The 25,822-nt window shown below is 41.0% G+C and overlaps 1 protein-coding gene across 4 annotated transcripts in view; it reads left to right on the forward strand.

Moving 5' to 3' along the window:
- arhgap21b (Rho GTPase activating protein 21b) overlaps positions 1-25,003 on the forward strand; it is a 34,739-nt gene extending 9,736 nt beyond the window's left edge. The window contains exons 3-24 of one of the 4 annotated variants that reach the window (XM_008434100.3): positions 2,144-2,326; positions 2,441-2,462; positions 4,690-4,782; positions 5,043-5,121; positions 5,202-5,256; positions 9,320-10,877; positions 14,132-14,278; positions 14,467-14,569; positions 14,655-14,697; positions 14,960-15,085; positions 15,176-15,475; positions 16,817-16,878; positions 17,000-17,145; positions 17,226-17,365; positions 17,473-17,631; positions 17,719-17,797; positions 17,888-17,961; positions 18,057-18,146; positions 18,237-18,404; positions 18,657-18,762; positions 21,863-21,894; positions 22,097-25,003. In XM_008434100.3, coding sequence (XP_008432322.2) covers positions 2,144-2,326; positions 2,441-2,462; positions 4,690-4,782; positions 5,043-5,121; positions 5,202-5,256; positions 9,320-10,877; positions 14,132-14,278; positions 14,467-14,569; positions 14,655-14,697; positions 14,960-15,085; positions 15,176-15,475; positions 16,817-16,878; positions 17,000-17,145; positions 17,226-17,365; positions 17,473-17,631; positions 17,719-17,797; positions 17,888-17,961; positions 18,057-18,146; positions 18,237-18,404; positions 18,657-18,762; positions 21,863-21,894; positions 22,097-23,605 — 5,274 coding nt within the window. In that variant the 3' untranslated portion in view covers positions 23,606-25,003. Of the gene's footprint in view, positions 1-2,143; positions 2,327-2,440; positions 2,463-4,689; positions 4,783-5,042; positions 5,122-5,201; positions 5,257-7,442; positions 8,186-9,319; positions 10,878-14,131; positions 14,279-14,466; positions 14,570-14,654; positions 14,698-14,959; positions 15,086-15,175; positions 15,476-16,816; positions 16,879-16,999; positions 17,146-17,225; positions 17,366-17,472; positions 17,632-17,718; positions 17,798-17,887; positions 17,962-18,056; positions 18,147-18,236; positions 18,405-18,656; positions 18,763-21,862; positions 21,895-22,096 lie in introns of those variants that run through there. The other 3 variants (XM_081598132.1, XM_008434102.3, XM_081598134.1) reach the window with 3 other exon arrangements.
- Positions 25,004-25,822: the final 819 nt, after the last annotated feature.

Consider the following 25,822-nt stretch of genomic DNA (forward strand, 5'->3'; position numbering starts at 1 on the left):
TGGAGCAGGTGGGAAACATGTTTAGACTTATTTGCTTGAAACATGTTGCAGATTTTCCATGTTCATAAGCAGGTAAACCTCTAGTAAAATCTTTGCTTTGTGATCTACTCAGTTATTGCAGCATGGGTTTGACATTTTACTCAAATATCTCAGCCACAGACAGAGATACAATTAATGCAAGCTCATCAAATTCCTCACATTGTGGGGAAAGGTCTGTCCTTCTGGGGGTAGGGAGAAATGGCTGAAACTGGTTGGGGGGTTGCGGAGGGAGTCTGCTTGTTTTTGGTTTAGCATCTAAGATTTCCCTGAACATATACTGTTGCAGGGAAACTTGAGTAAATTTGTTGCTGCTGCTACACATGTGAAACAACAAAGGTGTGAGGCCATAAATAGACTGTAAACACAGGAATGTGTGTCCTTAAAATTTGAAGACTGACATGCTCTGTTCCAGCTGGGAACTTACCGTAAACTTTACTCTTATTGTTATTCCAAACTTACAATACCGTATTTTCCGCACTATAAGGCGCACCGGATTATAAGGCGCACCTTCAATGGATGGCCTATTTTAAAACTTTTTTCATATATAAGGCGCACCGCATTATAAGGCGCAGAGAATAGACACTACAGTTAGGGTTGCCACGCATCCCGTATTGAACCTATACGGGACGCAATTCTACAAATGTGGATGTGTAATAATAAAGAAGTGGTACCAGAGTACTTTATATAGTAGGCTACCCCAGTCATTGTTTCACTCACGATGTTGGTGTTGCAAAATTGTGCCCAACTGCTTTCTGGGTAACACAGACCAACCGACACGCTGCCACCTCAGCCTCTGTCTCTCTTCCTCTGCCGTCCCCGGCTTTAAATGTATAGGGGCTGGTCCCTTGGTAACCCTAGTCGAAGCACCCCGGATGAATATCTAAAGCCACTTTGTTGACATAAAAAATGTCAACAAAACAGTCCGACTCGGGTCGGCAAAGGAGAGCCTTCCGCGACTGGGCTTGGGCGTGGCCGGACGATACTGGCCCTTCTCCGTTCGCGCACAGCATGTTGGTGGAGAACGTGGTGCTAAATGACCTGCAGACGACCTGATTGTCAGGTCGGTAGGTAGATAGGTCAGTCAAATTTTATTAACAAACCAGCGTTCTGACAACTATCCCAGCATGCACCGCGCACTTCTTCTTCTACGGACGAAAATGAAGTCGGCGGCTGCTTACCTGCTTGCCGTAGTTGCTAGACCTGTTGTGGCTCAATATTGGTCCATATAAAAGGCGCACCGGATTATAAGGCACACTGTCGGCTTTTGAGGAAATAGAAGGTTTTAGGTGCGCCTTATAGTGCGGAAAATACGGTATATCCTGCTTAAAAATGAATCCTACTCTAACATTTGCTGCACTAACAATTACACACTGACCATAAAAACACAATTGTATATTTAAAGTTTGAATTTCATTTTCAGAGATCCACAAATCACATTAAAAAAGCATTTTCTGCTCTGGGTGTTTGGTTTTGGCTACAAAAACTGATCTGATCAGCTGACATTAACAAAGACGAAGGAGGGGACATCATCCCGTTCCATTTTCATGTGCTTTAATTATTTTCTTGAATCTTTTGCAATCTTGTATACTCCTTTAATCCTTTTTTCTGCGGTCATTCATAATGAAGTATAAAAATTTGATGGAGCAATTAAATCCATGGATGGAGGGCGGTGGGGGAACAAGATAAATTTAATTGGATTTACCAAAAATAATTCTAAGAAGATGCCTTATGGCTAATATGGTTCACCTGAAGCAGCATGCTGTAGCTTGTTTTTTTTAAAGGATAGTTTCTGTCTTGATTAAATAACAACTACAACATCAGCACAGCAAATAGAAAACCTGACAATGACATGTTCTATTGGTGTAAAAGTATTTAAACAGAAGGAGTTTGTTTGATTTCATAAAAAATTTGTTGCTAGCAGCTTTAGCATGCAACAAATGAACAAGAAATATCATGTTTGTCCTGAAACTTATTTATTTATTTATGGTAGTTTTGTTGTCAGCTTTGAATCTTTCTAAGAGTTCTTATTTACAGAAGAAAGCTGTCTTAAAAGATCAGAAAGATTTTATGCTCAATCATTCCTACGTCTTTCTTTTCTGTGCAGAATGACTCTGCAGAGAGGCGAAGTTTGGCTGATTGTCCTGCAGTGCAGTACTCCGCAGAAGAGGAGCCGTTCGCTTGGCCGAGGCCCAAAACCGTGCGCTTACGCCGCACATCCCTGGGGTTTGGGTTCACTTTGCGGCATTTCATCGTGTACCCACCAGAGTCGAGCCTGCACTGCTTCCCGGTAAATGTCGAGGTTTTCTTTGATTTATTACCGTGAGTCAACAAAAATCCAGATGAACAAAATTATGTGGCCATAAGCACAACAGTAATGCTGAGTATCTTTGTGCGTTTACAGGAAGAAGATTGTGGGCGCAGAGGTAAGCAGAAAAACTCTTTAAACTTTCTGCTCTGATTTACAACCAAGTCAGTGCGCTGACTTCTAATGACGCCACAACTATTCACTCTGTAGCTGTTTCTGTGCTACAGTGACCAACTTCACATTGTTTCAGTTTATTTTTATTTTGTAACGCATAAAAAAAAGTGCTGAAAAAAAGAGCGGCTCTGAATTTTCCATGAATTTTTTTGTGTTTGACCATTTTTCATCATTTTTATCTTAATCTAACAAGTGGCCCATTAAAGAGGCCCTGGTTAAAATATTACAGTTTCTAAAATATTCTGTCACCTCTTATACAGCTTGGGAATAATTTCAGTAAAATGCTGGAGAAAGTCAGCAGCGGGTAGTCAGTTGAAATCACTTGTTGCAATTCACAATTGCAATGAAACACCACAAATGAAAAATGTTCGTATTAAGTGAAGTATACCACATACCTGATGGTGACGCACCACAGCAAGAGTTTGGATTTCCCTCATTCCAAGATACAAGTTGGTATGATTTTAATTTGGGATAGAGACAGAGGACAGGAAGATGGAAATTTTTGCTTTGAGCCCATGACTCATTTTTCCACTGGAAATCTTACCGGCTCACTTGATGCCATGTTTTTTAGGCAGGCCTAACACAGTGACACAGTCATGAGTATTTTGGTTTTAGTTTATATCCCTTTTCCTGGCAGCTGTGTGTTTCGATATTAATGTCTTGTAACTGTAAAGTCAATCTTTCATTTAAGCACAGATGGCAGATTATAATTGACATTTCCTTCCTTCTTTCACAATATCTTTTTTTATTTTAACAATGTGGAAATTAGTTTAACATTTGCTTACTGGTAACTTCCTGATTTAACTTTTAACATAGCAAAACTTTGTGCAGGTAGACAAGAATGATCAATTTCTATGCTGAAAGTATACTTTCAACTAATTTTCTTTTTTTAAAGGCAGGTATGTCTCATAAACTAACTACATCTCTACTAAGAAGTCCTTTTAAAGTGTCAGAGAAAGTTTTGTTTCTCTGGACAGCTGGACTTTTTGAGGGTGCAATTACACTTCTGTTTGGATTTCTATGTGAAAAAAAAATCCATAAACATATATTTGTTTAGGTGGTTGCACCCAAGCCATGAAGAAGATATCAGTATTTCATTATTTATATATTTTTTTCCAGAATGAAGAAATAACATAAGTAGTTTGTCTTCTTCTGAATTGTTTCCCCTTCATGTGATTTGTAGTGTCAAAGTGTCGGTTCACTTATTAGTTCAAGAATAGCGTCCTTGAAGAAATGGAGCTGCAGCTCCAAAGCACACCACCAGAGGGGGTGTGTTTCTTCCAGCTTTAGTTAACAGACTTTTCTGTTTATTATGTAATGGGAATTCCCATGATATGATTCTTTGTGATTAATCTGTTGTGTTTAAAGTGTACAAAATAAGGTCACAAGTTTGTGCGGTTTGGAGCTTAAACAGGCCCTGGAATCATTTGGTTCATTTTTAAGAATAAAATAATGCGACTCTTTTAATAAGGTAACTGGTTTATAAGTTTGTTCTTCTCTTTATTTGAGTTATTGACCATTGTGTACATTTTAAATGGCACATACAGCCACAAGCGGTCATGTGATCTCATGCTCGAGTTCACGTCTGCTGGACTTAGCAAGGTAGTGTGTGCTGACTCACCACCAGAATGTTAACTACTGGGGAAGTATTTTAGCCACTCTCTGGCTGTGCCCACAGCTATTTCTCAGTTTACAAGGAAAGAGTGGGAGGTGTGCAGCTGAGCACTCTGTCACTCTTCCTCCTTAGTTTCTTTTGCCCCGCTCCTCCTTTCTTTCTTTTCTCCTTTTATTTCCGTGGCCATGCAGCTGCTAGGAGACACGGGCAGCATGAGCAAACAGGTTTTCCTGTGTTTGGTCATTCTGTTCCGCGTCCGTAAAACCCCACAGATTGACTCTATTAATGACTCATTGTCTGTCTTAGCAGTAGACAAGAATTATCCCAAAACAAATACCCAGTGCACCATCTTATTTTAGGTACTAGTTTTCAACGAAACTGTGTCTGTTTTTCTTTTATTTCTTGCACATGAGGGATTTTCTCTTTTACATTTTGTTTCTGGTTTGATGTTTGTTTTTTCCCCTGCTATAATATATAAAATAGGCACATTTAAATTATAATTTGTTAACATTTTAAGCAACTGGAATAATTAATTTTCATTTTTGTGTTTCCCCAGGGAGGCAGAGAAATAGGTTAGAACCAATGGACACTATTTTTGTGAAACAAGTCAAGGAAGGGGGTCCTGCTCATGAAGCTGGCCTTTGTACAGGTAATACTCTGTCAGCATGAACTATTTTCAGATTGTTTTTAAAAGTTTGCACATTTCCAGTCACAGGCAGGAATACTGTAAGTAAAGTCGTGTTTAACCATGTTTTCATTGTGCTGTTGCTGATCTGCTAATCAGCAGGCAGATGTATAGTTTCTGCCGATTTTTATGCTCCTTTTTGTTTTCCTGTGCATCTGTTAAATGCTTTATTTGCTTAGCACACTGCTTGCACACCTCTGGATGAGACCTCTGTTGTTGAATAGGTGATCGAATAGTGAAGGTGAATGGAGCCAGCATAATCGGAAAAGCTTATTCTGAGGTGATAACTTTGATCCAAGACAGGTAAGATGGCGAGAGTTTGATTTATCTTGGTTTATTTGGTGTAATTTTTCTGTTTAAAAACTACCATTTGCTTTTTTCAGTGGTGACGTTCTTGAGCTTTGTGTGATGCCAAAAGATGAGGACGTTCTGCAACTGGTGAGATTGAGTTTTTCATCATATCCTAAAAGACTATGAAGAAAAAAAACAACATTTTTTTAAATTTGCAATAACGTCTGGTCCATCCTGGAGCTGCTGTAGTTTTAAATTGTTTGTTGGGGCAGCAGTCATGAGATCCGGACATCCAGCCTTTCCCATCAGTACTCTCTATCTGGGCCTCCTAATCAGGCCATAAGAGACTTTCTGTCCTCCAGAACTGCAGCTGACACCACTGCGAAAATGCCCCAAATTCACTGTTTAATGATGCATCGCAAAAATACACTTGGATGACATTAATATGAGATAAAATATATACTTCAGCGTTGTAGGTCTTGGGTTTTATGTTAAAGGTTTTATATATTTAATAAATATCTGCAGAAAAGCACCAGAAAATGTAGCAAGCTGTCCGACTTGGACAAAATAGTATTATCCAAACTTATAAATAAAATGTGTTTCAAATGGTTATCTTAACTCCTTCAGAAATTAGCAGCTTATTATGGCAGCATGAACGTTACAATTAATTCACTTTTAATCGGGTGCTTTTCGTAGTTAGGTTAATCTTAATGTTTGTGGCAAATGTTCTTGCTTTTCTTCACCAGTTTTAAATGAACCTTAAAAATGCAATGCCATGAACACTGCGTGTCCCCCCCAAGTGTCACAGAGGGAAACCCTCTTACCTTACCAGGCTTGAAATCTCATCATTAATCTTTTATGCATGCTGCAGGGAGCCGTAGGTAGCTACTATCGATTCTGCTAAATCAAGATGTTCTCATCTGTTCCATATCCAGAGTAAAGCCATTGCAGATTCTTTTTGCACAGAAATCAATTTCTAAGGGCTTTTTATAGTCTGCTAGTGGGTTTTTGATTTGAATATCACAATGAAACTGGGAAGATATTTGCTCGACAGGTATACGTCCCTGGAGATTTTTAAGGGCCACATTGAATACTTATTACCAACTGAACACTCATCTACTTAGCACATGTAATGTTATAGTGATAAATATTTATTTGCGTATAAAGCACACATTGAATTATGTTCTATTCATTATTCTAAAATATTAGATATTAGATATTGGAAATATTGTTACTTTATTTAATTCATGAACCCTAATTCCTAAGGGAAGTCGGGGGCTGTTTCTTTAAATAATCATTATACATTGTAATTTTTATTTTGTTGCTGATCAATAAAATAAACAATAAAATAACAAAACAATTATGATGCCATTGATTCAGGGGAAAAGCTACCCAAATCAACAAACCTTGGCGTTCGTTTTGGTCAGCTACAGTTTTCACCTTGTAACTTTGTCTTTTGTGTTGCTGAATTATGAACTCTGACCTTCACTGAGTTAAGCGACATCTTCAGTGGTTTAGGTTTTGTTGTGATTCTTTCACAATCTCCTGAAAGAGTCCATGCGTTCTTGGAGTACATTGGGTTGATCATCCGCTCCTTTAAAGGTTTACCTCTGTTCCATGTTTTCTCCATTTGTAAATAGTGGCTTTCCCCTTGGTTTGCTGGAGTTCCAGAGCCTTAGAAATAGCTTTGTAACACTTTCCACACTAATAGATGTCAATAACTTTCTCATCTTTTCTTGAATTTCAAGATCTTGTCAGACATGATCTTTTTGATTCTACAGATCTGGCAGTTATCAGGTGTGGGCTTGTAATCATGAATGGTAAATACACAATTCAATAAGACGAGGCCCTTATATTTTCTTTCGGGATCAGGCTTTTGATAACTTTTCCCTTAATAAATGAACCTGATTTATATGTACTCAGGTTGTATTTGTCAGCTATTTGAATTTGTTTCATGATATGAAACATTTAAGTGACAAAAAGCAAAAATAAATAAGAGGAAATTTGCAAGCGTGCAAGTAGTTTTTCACAGCACCGTATATGAAAATTTAATTTTTCATTTTTAGTAAGTTAATTTTGTCCTCTGTCATATCCAGTTCACTGCTACTCCACCCTCTTCCCCGAGCGTCCTCCTCCTGGCTTGCTTCTTTTTCTGTCTGTAGTCATTTATGCAGTTCACTCTCCTACGCTGTGTGCTGTGATACCTCTCACCACATTGTTTCTCAGCCAATGACAAACGGCAACACAAAAATATCTGTAGTGTACGCAAGCAAACTATGATCTTTCTGCAAAAATCAGAGGATTATCGCAGATGCTAGCGGAGAGACACGACACTGTAGGCGGCAGCAAGCACTGAGAGCTTGGAGACGGGCAGCAGTTGCTTAGCAAAGAGAGAGAGACTAGAACATTTATGGAGCAGAAAAGGGAGGGAATAGTTCGCTATAAAGCAGAGGAAACAGTGAGCAGGGAAAACGGAGGGGAAAGCGTGAATGATGAGCTTAAACCAGAGGATAAAATCAGCTGACTGCTCTGTGTTTCAAACAGGTTGACGCTTAGTGAAAAAAGGAGGGAGGAGGAAGAAGTGGGAGGGGGAGCTGTACCATCACAGCTGAATGTATAATCAGCAGCTGCTGCTTCTGTCATGTGAGCAGTAGCAGGGAGGGAAAAAGAGAGAGAGAGAGGGCGACATAGACTGGAGACACCTTGTTCAGTTAGCGTAATATTCTGTTTGAAGATGGATGAAGCCATGGAGACCTAACAGCAGTATGAAAACCATGCTTCAGCTTCTGCCAACTCGACCAGGACAGAGTGTCACAGGCAGGTTGTAACGTGGCAACCCTTGATACATCTTTGCTTTCTCATCCTTGTGTGCCGCCGCTGCAACTCCAGTGTATTTTTAGCATGTCAGTCCCAGGCTTTGCTATGGCTGATTCATCTTCTGTGCTCTTGGAACCAGTTATTTTTCTTACAATATGTGCTTTCTGCTCTGCTGTCATCTTCTTCTCCCATGATTCCTCAATGCTCTCGTAATTGTTTGCTGTAATGGCAGCCTTTCTCTAAAGAAACAACTAATCTGGTAAGAAAAGGGTACAATTGGTACCTGCCACATGTCGTACCTGCTGTATCATTTTGCATGTGTCATGCATGTCATCAGCATCCCAGGATTTCTTTCGAGTGGTTGTAAATTACTACCATACAGCTGTCTTGGATTTATGTTTATGATCAAATATGTGCTAAATGGCTCGAATGTTTAGACTGCAAACATGGCCGATGCACTGTGCCTGCGGTACCTGTTAGATTAAAAGCTTGAGTTGGCATCCAGCTGGAATCTCAGTGAAGCCTCGCCCTCTACTTCATTTTTTTATGTCGGATGTCATCAGTTTCATAAAGGCTGCTGACCTCTGAACTGGTTACAGTCATACTTAAAAAGGGAGGAACTTAGTTTAGCACTGATTGCTGTGGCTCACAGTTTTATTGTAAGGTTGTACTGTAACAGGGCCAAAGTCCTCATACCTTTCCTTAGTGCTTGTTGTGAGTATGTTGTGAGTAGCAAAAATAGATATTGTGAACCTTTATATTTTAAGTTTCTTCTTTGGATTTTTTATTTTTATTGTTTTTTGCTAGGACCACCAAGGAAATAGTTTAGACTTTGTACTAATTCATGATAACTAGGGAAGATAATTATCGCACATTCTCTATGAGACCTCGGCATCCTGCTGTCTGTAAGAGGTTAGTCTGTCAGTCTGAGGTATGTAACTATGAACTGTGTGTCTGTCCATTTTGCGATTGTATTTTGACTTTTTTCCCACCAAATATGATGTTGTTCATAGTATTTGTAATTGAAGGTATTTCTGTGTCTTTGCCAACAGTGGTAGAGAATATCCTGACCAGTAATTTAAAAAAATTGCTGCTAAATGAGCAGCTGTTTGGAAATAAATGTTTTTTTTTCTTTAGTATAAAGTGTGCTACCCACTAGTATTACCAAGTCAATTCTAAATAAGGAGCAGATGAAGAGCTTTGACACTGCTCAGCTGTTTGAAACGCCTCCACTCACTCTCTGAAGCAGGCACTGCCTACACATGCATCCAGTAAAATTTTCAATATCACACTTGACTTGTCTTTAAGCATCTAGCGCCACACTGTTTAATCTTGCACCCACTTGATGTTTGTACGCCTCTCTTGTAACATGGCTTTTTTGCTCTGTCTTCAGGCCTATTCCCAGGATGCCTACCTGCGTGGCTACAATAGCTACAGTGGAAATGCTAGTCACATCCCTGACCCACCAGTGGTATGCTACCCCAGAGTAGACTGTAAGCCCACGGGCATGGCCCAGGCGACAGACTCGTCGGGGCAGGTCTGCCGGGGTCCAGCAGCATCACTTGATTATGGGTATCGTAAGGAAATCACAGTGCCCCCGTCTCCTTCTCGCCAATATTCCAAAAGCCAAACAGCGGTGTGCATGCGCAATGACAGCGTTAGGACTGTGGTGGTTCCTCCCAACTCGGCACACATGGGACGTGTGGTTTCGGCACAGAGGGTTGATTTCATGGACCCTGTCTATGTTAGGGGAAGACCGGGGTCACTGGCCCAGTATCCTTTCCCTCGAAAGGCCGACGTCTATCCCAGCGGTCCGGGAATGCTTCCCTTTGCAGGTCAAGCACCTAACTACCCAGGCAACCATCAGAACATTGACTGGCGCACTTACCAGACATACAGAGAGTACATTGACAACAAAGGTATCCATTCCCATGGTAGTCGGACAATACAGGAGAGGTTGGACAATTTGCGAACTGCAGGTCACCCCTCCTTTGCAGCTGCTTCTCACATTCCCAGAGGAGACTGGGTCCCTAAAGGGATACGGCGCAGGAGTACCTCCCATGAACGGTCATACCACGGACCTCCACTCCATTTTCAGGTTCCCCCACGCAGTGCTTCACAGGACCGGATGAGGAATTCAGAGAAAATAAGCAATGCAAGGAACTGGTCCCCTCGAAGTGTGTCCCAAGATGCCCTGGTTCTGAAAGCTCGATCTCATTCCATAGACTATGTTGAACCTATCGAGCCGTCTCGGCCCAGTGAGAGGAGAGCAGGGTATCCAAGGGCAGACCAAGGCACAAGGCCCAGCCGGCAAGCGATGCCCAGAAACGCTGTGCCCTTCAGGCCTTCGGCTGGATATGGCGGCGGTATGAGAGGAGCACCAAACCCAAATTTTTTCTCTAAAGGTCCAGATTCCCTTCAGACTCGCTCCTCACCAATGCTGTCTGACATGCTTTTTGGGAAAAGCACTGAACATTCTTTTACCAACCAAAGAGTTTCAGTCCCAGCACACCATCTAGGCCACACGAGCCAACCAGGTCAGAGCAGGATGCGGTCAGAAACCATACAGATCTCTGAGGCAGGCAGAGACGCAACAGTAGTTGGAATCAGGTCTTCGTCAAGCTCTGCTACAAGAGAGATCCCTCAGAGGCCTGGCATCCTCAAAACAGCCCACCAAGATTCTCAAAGTCAGGTAAACGGTCAGAGCCCCTCAGAACCTGCGGTGGTAATGAGGGAGAAACCTCAAGGTGGAAAGAACCCCAGCCCACTGCGGCACCCCTCCTACATCCTGGCTGTGAACGACGAAGGAGCGGACTCTACTTCAGACGTGGCGGCTTGCTGGCTTCCAAACGATACACGGCGAGAGATACACATGCGCCGCCTTGAGGAGCAACGTCACAACTCCTGCTCCAGCAACCTGGACGAGTCCCTGGACGCCATTCCATTCATCGGTAAGACAGTAATCCGTTTATTGCCTCGCTGACCATGTTGGCATGGCAACTGGGACTGTAGCAAAATGTAATAGAATAACACGCTATTATAAGAGTTTCAGTAGACGTATGACAAACAACTTAAATTTAACAGTTGTTTTATTTGATGGGCTTAGGAGATTCAGAGGTAAACTAGCCTCTATAGGGAGATGTTATTGATCAGAGTGGGTTTGAGATGCTTTTGAATTAACTATGACAGAGTAAAGTGGTGTTTGTAATGTAGTGAAGTCCCCCCCTGTTAATGCATTGTTTTCCTGGATGTTGTCTCTTGACAGTGAACTCATAGTGGTCGAACAGCAGAGTAATGGATCCTGCGGTGATTAAATTGTTGGGATCTCAGAAACTGCGGTCTGAGTGTTTACAAAGTTGTAGGGGTTCAGAGTGCACATTCAAATATTAACAGAATTTTACTGATTGTTTTTGTTTTACACTGTAAGATTTCTCAATATATATATATAAAAAAAATATTAACCTCCATATTTGTCTGGGTGTGAGCAAGGTACTACATTAGTTGCAGTGCTAAAAGAACATATAAATTAACATCTCTTACAAAAATGATCTTTTAAAATATCCTGTATATTTCTGTTAATTGTTTCCTCCTTCTACCTTTGTCTGTTATCCATTATGTATAGTGAATATTTGTCTGTCCTTCTGTTGGGCCAGAAAGAGTCGTGTTTTAGTTTTGTCCTGAGTTCAGCAGTAAGCCGGAGTCAGCCCCCCTCTCCAGACATGCCATGTTTTATGCCTTTTAGCTTTCTCAGTGAGGGCTTGTCCATCGTACAGAACAAGCCGTCCAGCATCTCACACACATTACTGTAGGCCACACTTCTCTCTTAAAAACAAAACAAACTCCTACTACATGCCATATGTGGCTAAATCGTTGACGTCTTAAAGCAAATAGCGAACACCTTCATTTTCAACAGATACTTTACATAAATATTTCTTGATTTTTGTTCCTCTTAAATTTTTCTGTAATTGTCAATCTGAAAAGTAAAAATACGCAGACTGGACTTGTCAGCATAATCATTTGAAAATCTCTGGTGGGATTTGAAAAAGGTGGTCGCAACATGCTAACCCAAAAATATAAATGAACAGGACGCCTCTTTTCAAAAACCTTGTGCCAGAAACTGGTGTCTAGCTATGAATCAGCTCTGTTTCAGATTAATGGGGCTCTACTAAATGCTAAAGGTGCTTGTCATGAAGTTGTTGAATCTGTTTGAGACTGCAGTACTAAACTAGCATTTTGTCTAATTTGGATAAAGGTTGTTAGGTCTGTTCTGCTGTTGGTTTGGTCTGACTTTAGTTGAAAGTCCAGGTTTGGACAAAGCAGACAGCAACTGTAATTTTCTTTGTTTTGCATTTTATTTATTTAACCAGATGACTTATTCAGAACAAATTCTCATTTACAATAATGGACACTGTGTGGGATTTGTGTCTCAGTTAAGGAGAATAGTGTTTTAAATTAGTAAAATTTCATGCATTGCATTTTAGGTTTTCCTATTCTAAATATGAAAATCTTTCAAACCCCTGAATTGGGTATGATCTCTTCTGAATAAAAGCGATCGTTGCCTAAGATGAACAAGGACAAAATTAAGAAAAAACATGACAAAGGAGGATCTAAATGTTCTCTGAGATCGCCTTAGAGGCACAGTTTGCTTTTTTTTTAAGTTAAAGGAAGAGCAGCTATGCCTCCTGGACATGGCAGAAAAGGGTAAGCTGTCAATGACTTTCATCACATTCCTGAGGAGGCAGGTGGTCAAAAACCCTCAACTGACAACAAAAGACCTGCGGCAGTCTTGGAGGCAGCAACCACTGAAATTTCAGCTAAACTAAATGCTGAAGAGCTCCTTGTCTGTCGCAAAGATTTTCACCACTGCTGACAAAAAAGCATAAAAAAAACATGACTCCTCTTTGCTCACAAATATAAGAATACGCCAAAGACATTTGAGAATTCTGTTCTGCTGCAATGAATCAAAATTTTAATGTTTTGGGCTTAAGAATCAACAGTTTGTCTAAAGCACAAATAATACATTGAAAAGAACATTGTGGGCAGTGAAGCATGGCAGTGTTTGAGTGAACCTTAAAGTCCGTAACTGCTTAATTTTAGAAGCCCTGGAAGATACTAGACCGGCCATCATAGCCATCTGGAAATCTGTGAAAAAACTGGTTGCAACATGCTAACCCAAAAATATACAATTAAACAAGATGCCTCTATTCATGAGATTTTGGGGGAGAGGGGATTCCTCAGGCACCTTGCCAACAGCTGGTATCTATGAATCAGCTTTGTTTCAGCCAACAGGGCTCTACTAAATGCTAAAGATGCTTGTCATGAAGGGGTTGCAGAAGGCATTTTGTAATTCTGGATGCAACTGTATTCTCCCAGTCAGAAACAATCTCGCACACAATCGTTTACAAAGATTTTTCGCATGAGGAGAGATTTTTAAAAAAAGATGAAATTCCTTTACCCCTAAACATTGGCATGGCCCTTAGGCCCAGATTTTGCTTTCTGTTCTGTCAGTCTTACAGTATTCATATTTTTTTGGGATGATTTCATGGACACCCAACCTCTCCGTTAAATCGTTAATTCTGAATCACACTTACACTTTCCTGCTTGGTAGTTCTTGACGCAGTAAAACTTAACTTCTGTTCTGCAAAGGCTACTTCCTACTGAATCATGTTGTAAGGACCACTTCATCGCACATTGCTCTTAATTACTGTAGGTTGCTTTCTTAGAAGAAAATACAAGACTGTTACCCCCTAGAGTTTATCAATGATGGATATAACTTTTAAAAATAGCCTTGTTAGAGAGATGGTGGCATCCTTATTTCTATGCCCAGTTTCAAAGTTGGGTTCAGGCAGGAACTAGGACAGTTGCTTTTAAATTTAGCTCCAAAAGCCCCTTGGCTACAGAGAACAGCTTTGTACTTTGAGCTGTTTCAGGCCTAAAGAGCCCAACAACAGTTGTCGATGGACGTATTTAAAATTAATTAAAATTGCATTGTAAAACTATCTGCTCCGCTGTTTTTCTCCTCCCCTGAGAAATTCCCTCAGATAATTGCTAAAGTAACAATCTTTTCAGTTTAGCCCAGTGAGTCTAAGAGCCTTTTGTAATGCAGGCATATACAGTGTATAGAAATGCATTGTACCTGAGAACAGAACGATTTAAAGTTAATTTGCTTCTCTATGCTCACACTGAATATTTTATCAATTCATAGATGAGCCAGTCAGCCCCAGTGTTGACCGAGAGGCTGCTCCCATCCCTCCCTCTGCTGTGATATCTGTTGCACCGTCCATAGCGACAGCACCCTCCAGTCAAGGCTCACCATGTCCAACTATTCATCGACAGCTGTCGCATGACCAAGGTAAATGCCATTGGGTTGGCTATTGCCATTATGGTTAATAATAGTGCATTTCTTCTTTTTTTTCCCTGTAATATCACATCATTGTTTTGTCTTGATAGATGATATTGATCCTGGATTTAATGAAACTTTTTCTGACATTTGGGTTGCAAAATAAACCGTAATTTCATATTTGTACCGTGTATGTTCAGAGTCTATGCGAAGTGCTTTGTTGGACTCAGACTCTGCTGGTAAAACAGAGCGATCAAAGTCTTATGATGAGGGTCTGGATAACTATCAGGAGGAGAGAAGAGGGTAAGTGCATGCTGAGATTTGTTCTTTTGTCTTTGGCAATTCATATTCATCTGACTTTGCCTTTTTCTTTACCACTGTGCAAAAGATCTACAAGCAAACATATGGCCAGTTTCAGAGGCCTGAGAAAGGTAAGGAGCTAAAGAACCATTTGATCCACGTCTCAAAGTTACGAACTTTAATGCACTCCATTGTATTTCAAAAAGCTGTAATTTTCTAGTATTAAATCTTTGTTGTGCTTACTTGGTGAAAATAATTCTTTTAGGTTTGGATAAGTCTATTCCTATCTGTAAATTGTTGTTGTATGTCATTCTCCCCTCTGACTCAGTTTCATGTCATGTTCTGCTGTCATGTAGTAATGCCAGAAAATGTCTTTATTTTTCACCCTTCCAGACACTGGACGGGCATAAACCCACTGGGGACTCTGGATCTCGTAGAGAGTCTTCTTTAGATGTATTTGCTGATTCTTCCAAAGAAGGGCTTCTTAACTTCAGGCATCTTAGCACAGAAAAGAATAAGGTACTCTGTCATGCCCAAGCAGTCCTGCATGAGCCCTGTTCATTACTCAAAATGTGACATTTAAGGATTTCTCTGTCTTTCAATTTGCAGCGTGTTGGTGGAGGCATGAGATCCTGGAAACAGATGTATGCTATCTTACAAGGCCACACCCTGACCCTCTACAAAGATAAGAAGGATGCCCTGTCTCACGCCGCATCCCAGTCTGATGAGGACCCGCTCCGAATTAGCATCAAGGCCTGTCTGATTGACATCTCCTACAGCGAAACGAGACGCAAGAATGTGCTGCGGTTAACCACCTCAGACTGCGAGTATCTGTTCCAGGCGGAGGGGAGAGAAGACATGCTCTCATGGATCAGGGTCATCCAGGAAAACAGTAACCCGGATGAGGAGGTGTGTGTGGGTAGACAGATTCTTGTTGTGTTTGTGTGTGTGTGTGTTGCCAAGTCAGATCATTAATTACCATCTGATGAGTTGACCCTCATGCTGTCATTATTTCCTCCACTGATATCATCAGTGTGGAGGCCAGTAGCTGTTTAATGGAGGACAAAAACAAGCTGTCTGATAAGATTTTACAAATATGTCTGTAACCAAAACACAGATCAGTGATGGGATAGGATCAAAAGCATCATTTAGAAAATGGTCAACAATGACTTGAATAAAAGCTGGTTTCAAACCTGTTTTACCTGAGTGGGAAAAAAAAGGACGGGTGTGAAGGGGAAACGTGACAATAGCATTAGTTGATCACAAAGACTTCTTTCAGCTAGATACTTGGAGTGGTCTTTGTTCATCATAGGCCAAAAAGGATGTTCATTCATTCATTCATTCATTCATTCATTCATTCATTCATTCATTCATTCATTCACTGTAGTTACATAGAGTTTCAGACTGAGGGCTTTTGACTATCCGACTTTTTAAAAATCATTTCAAGGTTTCTACAAGGACCGGAAAAGTATTTTGAAAGTCTTAAATGTTCAGATATTGACCAGATTTTCTATATGGGACCTAAAATTACATTTTACTGATTCTTAGATGTGTGTGTTTCTCACTAAGTGCTTTCTTTTGAAATGCATTTTCCTGACAAATGCAAAAATTTTTGTTACATTTATTATGGATCTTGTTGATCTATTCAGGTGTTTTTGTTTACTTTACACTGTGACAAAACTAAAAGGCCATGGCCATTTACACACCTTCTACTTTATCTAATATTAGTTGTTAGTTTTGAATTTTAATTTTTTTTTTTTACCTGGCAATATCTGTGTCCAGTCTTGATTTAAAAAAATCTAAATTGGAAATGTCCAACACCCACTATAGTTCAGTTCTGTTCTATCAGCCTGAATGAGTGGTTGATGGGATCCTATCAAAACATTTTTCTTTTACAGCTTTTGTGCTTCTTTTGACTTTAAGTTGTTACTAAAAATAACTTTGAAAATGCTTCAATCGATAATAGCTTTCACACCACAAATCTATCTGGTTGATGCCAGCTGATAGACCTTAGAGACGTTGACGCATCAGAAAAATATCAGATCTTTTTGTTTCTTAGTGGATATTTGCCAGTCACAACTGTGGTAGCAGAAAATTCACAGATTCTGGTCATAAAATTATTTTTTGTGTTTTTTTATTATATTTTCTTTTATATGAATTGTCATATGATTTTATATATATATATATATATATATATATATATAAATTACATTATCTGAATCCTCACTTGATTTTCTCTTGTTTTTGCAGAATGGTTCTGTTACCAGCCAGGATTTGATCAGCAGAAAGATAAAAGAATACAACATGATGAGGTATACAGGGCACTGCATTGCCCCCTAGTGGTTACCTAGAGCAAGAAACAACTGTTTAAATTGAATGCCAAACAAAAGTGAAGTCTTTGTTTTAATCTTTCTAACTTTGTATGTTGGCCAGTGCTCCCAGCAGCAGATCAGAGCCCTCCCCTAAGTCCTCTCGGCAGTCGCTCAGCATCAAGCAAGCATTCCTGGGAGGTAAAACAGAAGGCCGCAGCCACAGCTCCCATTCGCCCAGAACGGGAGAGGATCGAAGGGCGCTGAAAGGTAACATCACCAGGGTCATTCACGGTAGTTAGAACATCTGTCATCTCAGGTGGCTCATTTATTTCTGGGGCCTTTTACAGATGAATCAAGTCCGCCTCGAGACAGGGGAGCCTGGAAAATCGGCATAGCTGGGATCATGAAGAAACCATTTGAAAAGAAGCAAGCCGGCATCACTTTCGGTGTCCGTCTTGAAGATTGTCCACCTGCTCAAACTAACACGGTGGGGATTCTTTTTTTAAATGTTTGTTTGGTATTACTGTTCAACAGTGCGTCTTGTTGCGTTGTTGTTGAAGTATGCGAAGTTATGTCCCACTGATTGTTGTGCAGTTTGTTCCGCTGCTCGTGGAGGTGTGCTGTCAAGTCGTAGAGGAGCGAGGACTGGAGTACACTGGAATCTACCGAGTTCCTGGAAACAACGCTGCCATCTCCAACATGCAGGAGGAGCTCAACACCAAAGGCATGGCCGACATCGACATCCAGGAAGACGTGAGTGACAGACGGCTTACTTGTCTCATATTATCCTCTGTAAGACCTGCTGCCATGCAACTCTGCTTATTTTCTAAATCTCTACAGAAATGGAGGGACATTAACGTGATTAGCAGTCTACTAAAGGCATTCTTCCGAAAACTTCCAGAACCTCTGTTTACAAATGGTAAGATTATAAAAGTCAAAATATAGTAATAGCTTTGTTTTTGTGCTTGTACCAAGTTATGTTTTTTTTTTTTTTCTGTCCTATTTTCAGAAAAGTATGATAAATTTATTGAAGCCAGTAGAACAGAAGACTCAGTGGAGCGTTTAAAGGAGCTCAAGAGGCTGGTTAGTACATTCTGACATAAGGGACATTTAATTAGCATTAGCACTAAGTGTTGATGGATACCAAAACTATTATTATTATTATTTTTCTTTTACAGGTTTATGAATTGCCCACTCATCACCTTGAAACTCTCAAATTCCTTTCCGCTCACCTAAAAAAGGTTTCCGATAACTGTGAACAGAATAAGGTCGGACCCGTCGCCGTCAGATCCTGAGTTTACCCCTTTTAAGGACTTTGTCAAATAACCTGACTCATCTTAATCTGGCGGTGTGTTTAGATGGAGCCTCGCAACCTGGCAATCGTGTTCGGTCCGACTCTGGTCAGAACGTCGGAGGACAACATGACCGACATGGTCAATCACATGCCAGACCAGTGCAAGATTGTTGAGAACCTTGTCCAGCAGTTTGACTGGTTCTTTATGGAAGATGGCAGTGAAGATCCCGTTGTAAGTGGAACTTTGTTTTCAGTATGCTGCAAAAGTACTCAGATTCTTTGAACCGTTTCACTTTTTACTACATTACAGTTGCAGTTTCTGCACCAATCGCAGTCTTATGGCTGCCGATTCGGATTTTCGGTGGCCTCTAACACCTTTTGGGTTTTCTTTACAGTTAGCTCTTACTAGACTGCATACTTTCAAATAAAATGCGGTTGAATATAATGTTCCTCTCTTCTTCCGTGTCCCTTGTCGATCCTGCAGGCTGTGGTTGAGCAGGAGAGCACAGTGCAGTCTCAGCCTGTGCCCAATATCGGCCACCTGCTCACTAACATCAGCCGGGTTCCTGCCTCTTCTGGTGAAGTCTCAGGTAACTCAGAAGCAGCTTTTCCCCTCGGCAGCCATATTCTGTATGCATTACAGTAGCAGATAGAAATGTATCAAATGACATAGATGATAGTTTGAATTCTGAATGTTATAAAACATCTTTTAATTGTTTTAAATACTTTTAGTGAGAACAAATACATCAGCTTTGTTTTTGTGAGTATTTTTACAGCAAGTCTTTTCAGTCATTTTTCAGTGTAAACCATCAAGTAGCTTAATCACTGAACAATTGCTGAGAAACACCTTGCAGCAAAGCTTTTTTTATTGATTTATTTTCTAATTTAAAATCTGTTTTGTTTTGTCACCATTTGTTTCTTGTTTAGTTTTGTTATTATTATTGTTATTATTATTATTAATTATTATTTCTGCCCATATAAATTTGTCCAAGTTTTATTTCTGTTCATTTCTTTGCTTTACTCTTTTTTTTTTCTCCCTGTGCTTTTTCTATGTTGAATGACGACTCCTTTTCTTTCAGTTCTTTTCTTCCCCTCCTCATCATCTCTCGCATAATCCCGGCATGTTCTTTCCCAAAGAAAATCTTGAACGAGACAAAAAAAAACAAACATAAACAATGGAAGTTGTAACCCTTTCTGACCTGTGCCCTTCTCTGTATAGTGTGTTCTTTCTCCTCCCTTATCCTTGTCCAGCACTCACACATTACCCACTCTTGACACAGGCCAAGTGGGCGGCGTCTATCACTCGATGGTGTCCCTGATGGACTCTGTTTTGTCAGTGATGGACAGCTGGGACTGTAGGAAGAAGGACGAGTGTTGTGCCCAGTGTAGCTGCCTAGTCTGCAGTAACCCGCAGCTCTTTTAAATTTGGCCGAAAGGAGGAAAAAAAGATAAAGAAAGAAAGAGAAGTCGATGTTTGTCATTGTTCCTGTGCTGTGCACATCTCATATTTAAACCAGTACCCTAAACTGAGGGGATACAGAGCCACACTGCTGCACTTTCTCTGAAAGCCCTTCTGCTGTCTCTTGTTGTCTTTTAAGCTGATCGCAAGGACAAGTAGCATGGTACGGACAACCTCAGGTTCTCTTCCGGTTGTGTGGCATAATCTGTCATGATGTCTGAGGGCGGGGTCGTGGGGTCGGGACTGAGCTGGATGTTCCCCGGCACACACAAACAATCCACTCATACAGCCACATCCCAGCCCAGTTCTAACTTACTGATGCAGAGGCGTGCAGGCGTTCAAGTCGCACATTAAGTGACCGTGAGCATGTAGATGGAGCCTAAATTGTTTCTACGTGTAGATTTTTAAAAAAAATTTTTTTTTTTTACTTTTTTTTTTTTTTCAGGTGCCGCTTTTTTAAATTTTATTTTGTTGTCTGTGGTGTTTTTATTTGAACATTTTTGTCTCTGTTTTACATTTCCCAACTTCACACCATTGACTACAGACGCACCTAGCTGTACAGTACGTCATCTCTTTGTGTTGCATAACTCTTGAGAACCACGTCACTCACTTATTGTGTTCCTAAAACCACAAAGGGGAGAAAAGAAAAACATCTAAGAGTTTTTTGAAGTCTGATAGTGAGGTTGTTGTTTTGTGACTCCTACACGGAGTTTAATTAGAAGAACAAATGATTTATGAACCAGTCGGTTTTTGAGGCTCAGTGGAGCTGTCCAGGTCGTTTGTTGCCGTTTGTTCAACCTGCAGCTTATTTAGCTGAATGGTACTAAGATAAGTCCAGCATCCCACTCCCTTCTTCCTTTCTTATATCTAAATATATTCTCATTTCCTTTCTTCCTGCTATTTTTTTCTTCTCTCCTTCTCTGTAACTCATTTCTTCCCACCTTCCTCCCTCATATCCAACATCCTTTCTTGTCTCACCGCCTCTTCGTCCTTCTCCTTCCATCTGTCTTGCACCCTTCTTTGTGTGCTTCCTTTCTTCCTTTGGTTCGTCTTCTCTCCTTTCCTTGTTTCCTTCCTCCTCACTCTATTTAAATAACCATAAATGCATCCTGAGGTTTTACATTTTCTGTCTTAAAATAGCCTCAAAGGACTGAGTGTTCTGGAAATTTGAGTTTGGAAAAAGTCCTGGAAACGGCAGTTGTACTTTTGTCTGTATTGATTAGCAACAGACTGGAGTTTTGATCTGCTTGTCGGGGAAAGTCGAACTGAAAACTGTCAGACTCATCGGTGCTTGTCCAGCTGTAAACCATAGAAGTTCATTTAAGAAAGGTTTTTAAATTCAACAATGAAAATTAAAGCAGGATTTTCTTATTATAGTTTGGTTTTTATCTTGTGGCTTTTTAGTGCAAAAAATACATATTTTTTACATGCTATAAAGTAAAACGTAGCCCTTTTTAAAAGCGTTTTGATAAATTATTAGATTTTATTTTAATCTCCCTTTTGTTGCTTTTTGGAGTCATTAGCAGGAGTTGCTATAGTTTCTGTGCCGTCCAAAGCTTCTGTAAGTCCTTGTTTAGAAAGGCATATTAGTCTGCTTCTCGTCGTTAGCTGCAGTTAAAGTCTGAAGTTTTCCTGCACAATATTGTTTTGCCTTTTATGTTGTTCTTAGTGACAGGCTACACGTTTAAGCTCACTGCAGGAGCTCTCTGAGCGAGACAAATCTGTTACATTGAAGCTTGCCTGCACCAGCTCAGCTCACAACACACTCACCGATCCGACACACTCAGGGCCTCCTGAAATTTCCCCAGTTAGAGAAAACTCATTGACTCCCCCTCCTCTGTGACGTCTTGAGTTGGGAAAGAATGCCTTCAGCTGGTCGGTGGCTACATGTGATGCTCTGTGACTGCCGTGTTTGTCCCCGATGTGCCGTCGTTCCATCGATACATGAGCATGAGCTGCTTTTTGTGTCGTTTACTGCCGGGTTTTTCACCTCCTCTCCTTCATCTCGGGCACCTTCTGCTGCTCTGTTCACTTTTTTGCATTTAGTGCTGACTTCTTGATTCTATTCCTGTGTCGTCGTCTTCTTCTTCTTCAATCAGAAATGTGTCATCTGCTTTTGTCCAGCTGCTCTCATTATATCCATCCTGTCTCTTTTAATCTCTGCTTCAAGTGTCTTGTTTTTGTCATTTAAAGCTCCTTCGTTTACTGATGAGTATCTTGTTTTTATGCAGACACGGCATGTCCTGACTCCAATAAATCCAAGGTAAGAAAAACAAAAAAACATTTAATACCTCAGTACCTTTAATTTAAAAAGTCTAACTTGTACATTTCAGGTGTTTCTTGTTGCGTGATTTGATCTTTGGTTTCTCAGAAAAATAAAAAATGAAATTTGACCAGGGATTTTTTTTTTTTTAGCATAAATGTATATCCAAGACTATAATAATGTTTATGTTTTCTATCGCTAGGGCTTGTGGATTTCAGGGAATCAGTGTAGCAAAGAAATGCTGCGCTCCTCAATCTTCGCCAACCGGAAACGCAAGAAGAATAAAGAAAAATCTCAACTCAGCAGTTCAGATGATGACCTGGACTCTGGTTTCAACAAAAAGGAGCTCCCGGAGGTGGGTCAGCGGCCTCTGTGGTCCCAGGCCAGCCAGGCGGAGGACAGCGGCCAGACGGATGAAGACGGCAAAAAAGACAAGCACAGGAACAGCTCAGACGAAACCATCAGGAAAGAATCTGAGTCGGTCGCCTCCCTCCCTGGAGAGCACATTCCCTCCGGCCATCAGATGCCTCCATACGCCTCACCTTCCAGTTCCCCAAACCTCAACTACCGCATGACGGTAACGCATCAGTCGTCTCTGTCAGACCCGCCCTCCAACTACGACGACACCGTGTCGGACCTCGGTACGATGAACAGCACCAGCTCTCAGGCCTCGGTGCCCAGGGTGAGGAGGAACACGACCGCGATTCTGGGCGCGGACGCGTGCCCCGGCGGACTGGGAGCCGAGGTCTGCTCCATCACCTCGGACTACTCCACCACGTCCTCCATGACGTTCCTGACCGGAGCCGAGACCTGCACGCTCAGTCCCGAAGTGCAGTCTGTGTCTGAGAGCAGAGGGGGTGAAGACGCCGACGACGAGAGGAGCGAGCTCATCAGCGAGGGCCGGCCCGTGGAGACGGACAGCGAGAGCGACCTGTCTGTGTTCACCATCGGGAAAGCGGAGAAGAGCGAGCTTCTGGAGTCCACCCGACCGCTGCCGTCGCACAGGCTCATCGAGTGTGACACGCTGTCCAGGAAGAAATCCAGCAAACAGAAAACCGAAAGCGAAACCTCCCTGGACGACAAAGATCCCAACAGGTTGTCGCAGGCTATGGGTTCGGCAAAAGGTCGATCCAGCGGGAGTCTTAGCTCGTCGTCACGGAGCGAGCTGGATAAAACGGAGCCGGCATGGAAGCTGAAGATAACCGACCGACTGAAGGTCCGCCTGCGAATGTCCGTGGACGACATGTTCGGCGTGGGCAGCCAGAGGAGCCGATCTCCAGAGAGGCGCAGTAAGAAAAAGAACATCAGGCGCAGACACACGATGGGCGGGCAGAGAGACTTCGCAGAGCTGTCCGTTCTGGGGGACTGGTCGCAGCCGGTCGGCTCGCGCTCAGAGCTGTCAGCCGTAGATCGGCTTAAACCAAAGTGCAGCTCTCAGGACTTCTCTATCGGGGATTGGATTGCCCGCGAGCGCCACCGCACCAGCAACCCAGAGGTCAGCCTGGACCTCTCAGAGCAGCTCGGGGCGCTGTGCGGCTCAAACTCCCAGAACTCCGGCGCCTCGTCCTCCTCCGAGCTGGCGCGCGGTCCCGCTGAGGCGTTAAATGGAGAAATCTCACAGAGCAAAAATCTGAGCCTGTCAGCCACCGCTCACCCACATAAACTCACCAGTTCCCAGGTGGTCCATTCGCGCTTCTACCAGTACCTGTGACAGGTGTGTCTGTATGTGTGTGTGTGCGTGTGTGTGTGAAACGTATTCCTGTCTCTATATTCTCTGTCACGTGACCAATGTTGGTGAATGAGCATGTTTACAAACGTTGTCTGGAGTGTGTCTTTTACCAGGTGTGAGTGCGGTTATTAAAACAGATGAACCATTTATCTAACCTCTGAACAAGGCATGGAACAAATGTTTGTATCTTTTTAATTTTCTCATTTTTTAATGACAAAATAAGTCAAAAAAAAAAGGACCTGTTGCTAATGAAGCGATGAGCTAGTGAAGTATGTTGAAGGATGAGTGAACGTTATAAGGTGCAGTTGAAAGGCTATAAGGAGGATCCGACTTAGAAAAATAGGAAGTAGTTTAAAAAAAGAAAAGTACAGATTTTTAGTATCGCAGAGGAACTATTTTTGTGTTAAGAAAGTTACAATGTTTAAAGTCAGCGAGGCTGTCTGTAACCAAATGAAGAATGTACAGACATGCTTGCTGTAATACTGACTAAGAGCTTTACATGCTTGTTTTCATTCTAAAGTGTACATATTCTTATTTTTCTGTGTACTTGAAGAGTGTTTTTTGGTACAGCCTGTGTGCGACTGACTGCCTACAAGCTCTCTGCTGTCAAAGGGGCCTTTCCAAGGGTATAAAGGTGACCAGAAGACACTGGACTTATGCAAATAGTTGATACGGTTCATGTTCATTCCTGCTGTGTGGTTGAAAAAAAGCAGTAAACATCCCTTCGATGCACGTGTTACGCTGTGCTTTCAGACTCGATGGATTTAATGGGTCATGCATCTCTCAATGGGCGGCAGTGGAATGAAATGAAAAGTTCTGAGGATCAATCAGGAAAAGAAACGTTTAATTACAAAAAGAAAGTGCCTCACATTGAAATGTTAAGGGTGCCATACTGTCTTTGTTGAAGATGTTGCTGTGAATGACATTTTTATTTTTTTTAAATTTTTTTCATCAATTCAGTCATTCTGCTGGTAACGGAAAAAAATGCCGAGCTTCCATTCTTTAGGCATTCCACTCTGGTCTTAAAGGTTTTATACACCCTCTCGTTTTTCATCTCTTGGTTTTTAACGGCACTTGAATTTTAAATGTTCATTGTGAAAATTAAGAGAGTAATTTAAATGTACAAATATGCCATGTTTTAGCTGCTTTACTTTGCATCTCCATCAGATCCCAGGATTCAAGTACAGTATTGTAAAACGATGATGGTGGGTGTTGTTGGCAGTTTGGTACTTCTCTGTGCAGAGAGGTTCGCTGTGGGGAGACGGAGGAGGGATATTTCATTGAGTGGGGTTATTTGTATGTATATGATGTTCCTCAGATTGTGAAGAATGTGCACAGACTCCTGAAACACTGGAAATAAATTTTATGGTAGAAATTCAAGTGTTCAGTATTTTTTTGTTTGTTTGTTTGTTTGTTTGTCCTTTCTTAGTATAAAAATATGCATGGAAACCTAATTGATATATGAATATTTGTTATAAAAAATGACACGATTTGAGAACTTTATTTAAAAATGTGGACTAGTACCAGGAAAATTAACCAATTTAAATTAACTTGAATTATAACATTGATACAACCCCAATTATAATGAAGTTGGGGCATTATGTAAAACAAAAAGTGATGATTTATAAAATCTTTTGAATCTATGTTCAATTGTAGGCCTTAATCATGCAAGAAGCTTGTAGGACGTACTGCAAGCTTTCCAGGCATTTTGTAGCATAATCAAGTGACTGTTACCTTCGGTTTGTATAAAAATACTTAATATATCAAACATAAAAGAAATTTAACTTTGCAATTTGATGCCTTGAAATTGGCCTGTTTCTTTAAGTACTTCCTGCTTTTTATAAAGGTGTCAAATTCAAAAACATTCTGAAATCTCCCAAAATTCGACTTTTTCTTTTATTTGGGGCATCTCACTGGGAAGCTCATGTTAAGCGGCTGATGTATGAATGTGTAACATGGTTACATGTAATCTTAACGCCACAACAGGGATGAATGTGGAAAAGGTCCATGTTGAAAGGGCCACAACAAACATCAACTTTGCTTTTACGTGAAATGAATAAGCCCTTTTCAAACTAGAAGTCTGTTTTTAATCGTAAATGTCATAGAAATGAAGTTTTTATCTGTCAGGTAAGATGCATTATTTCTTGCTGTACGCGTTAGTCTGTTGGTTTAGATTTAGAAAACAAATTTAAGACAAAA

Source organism: Poecilia reticulata, chromosome 17, assembly GCF_904066995.2.
Source record: "Poecilia reticulata chromosome 17, P_reticulata-male-v2, whole genome shotgun sequence".
Taxonomy (NCBI): Eukaryota; Metazoa; Chordata; class Actinopteri; order Cyprinodontiformes; family Poeciliidae; genus Poecilia; species Poecilia reticulata.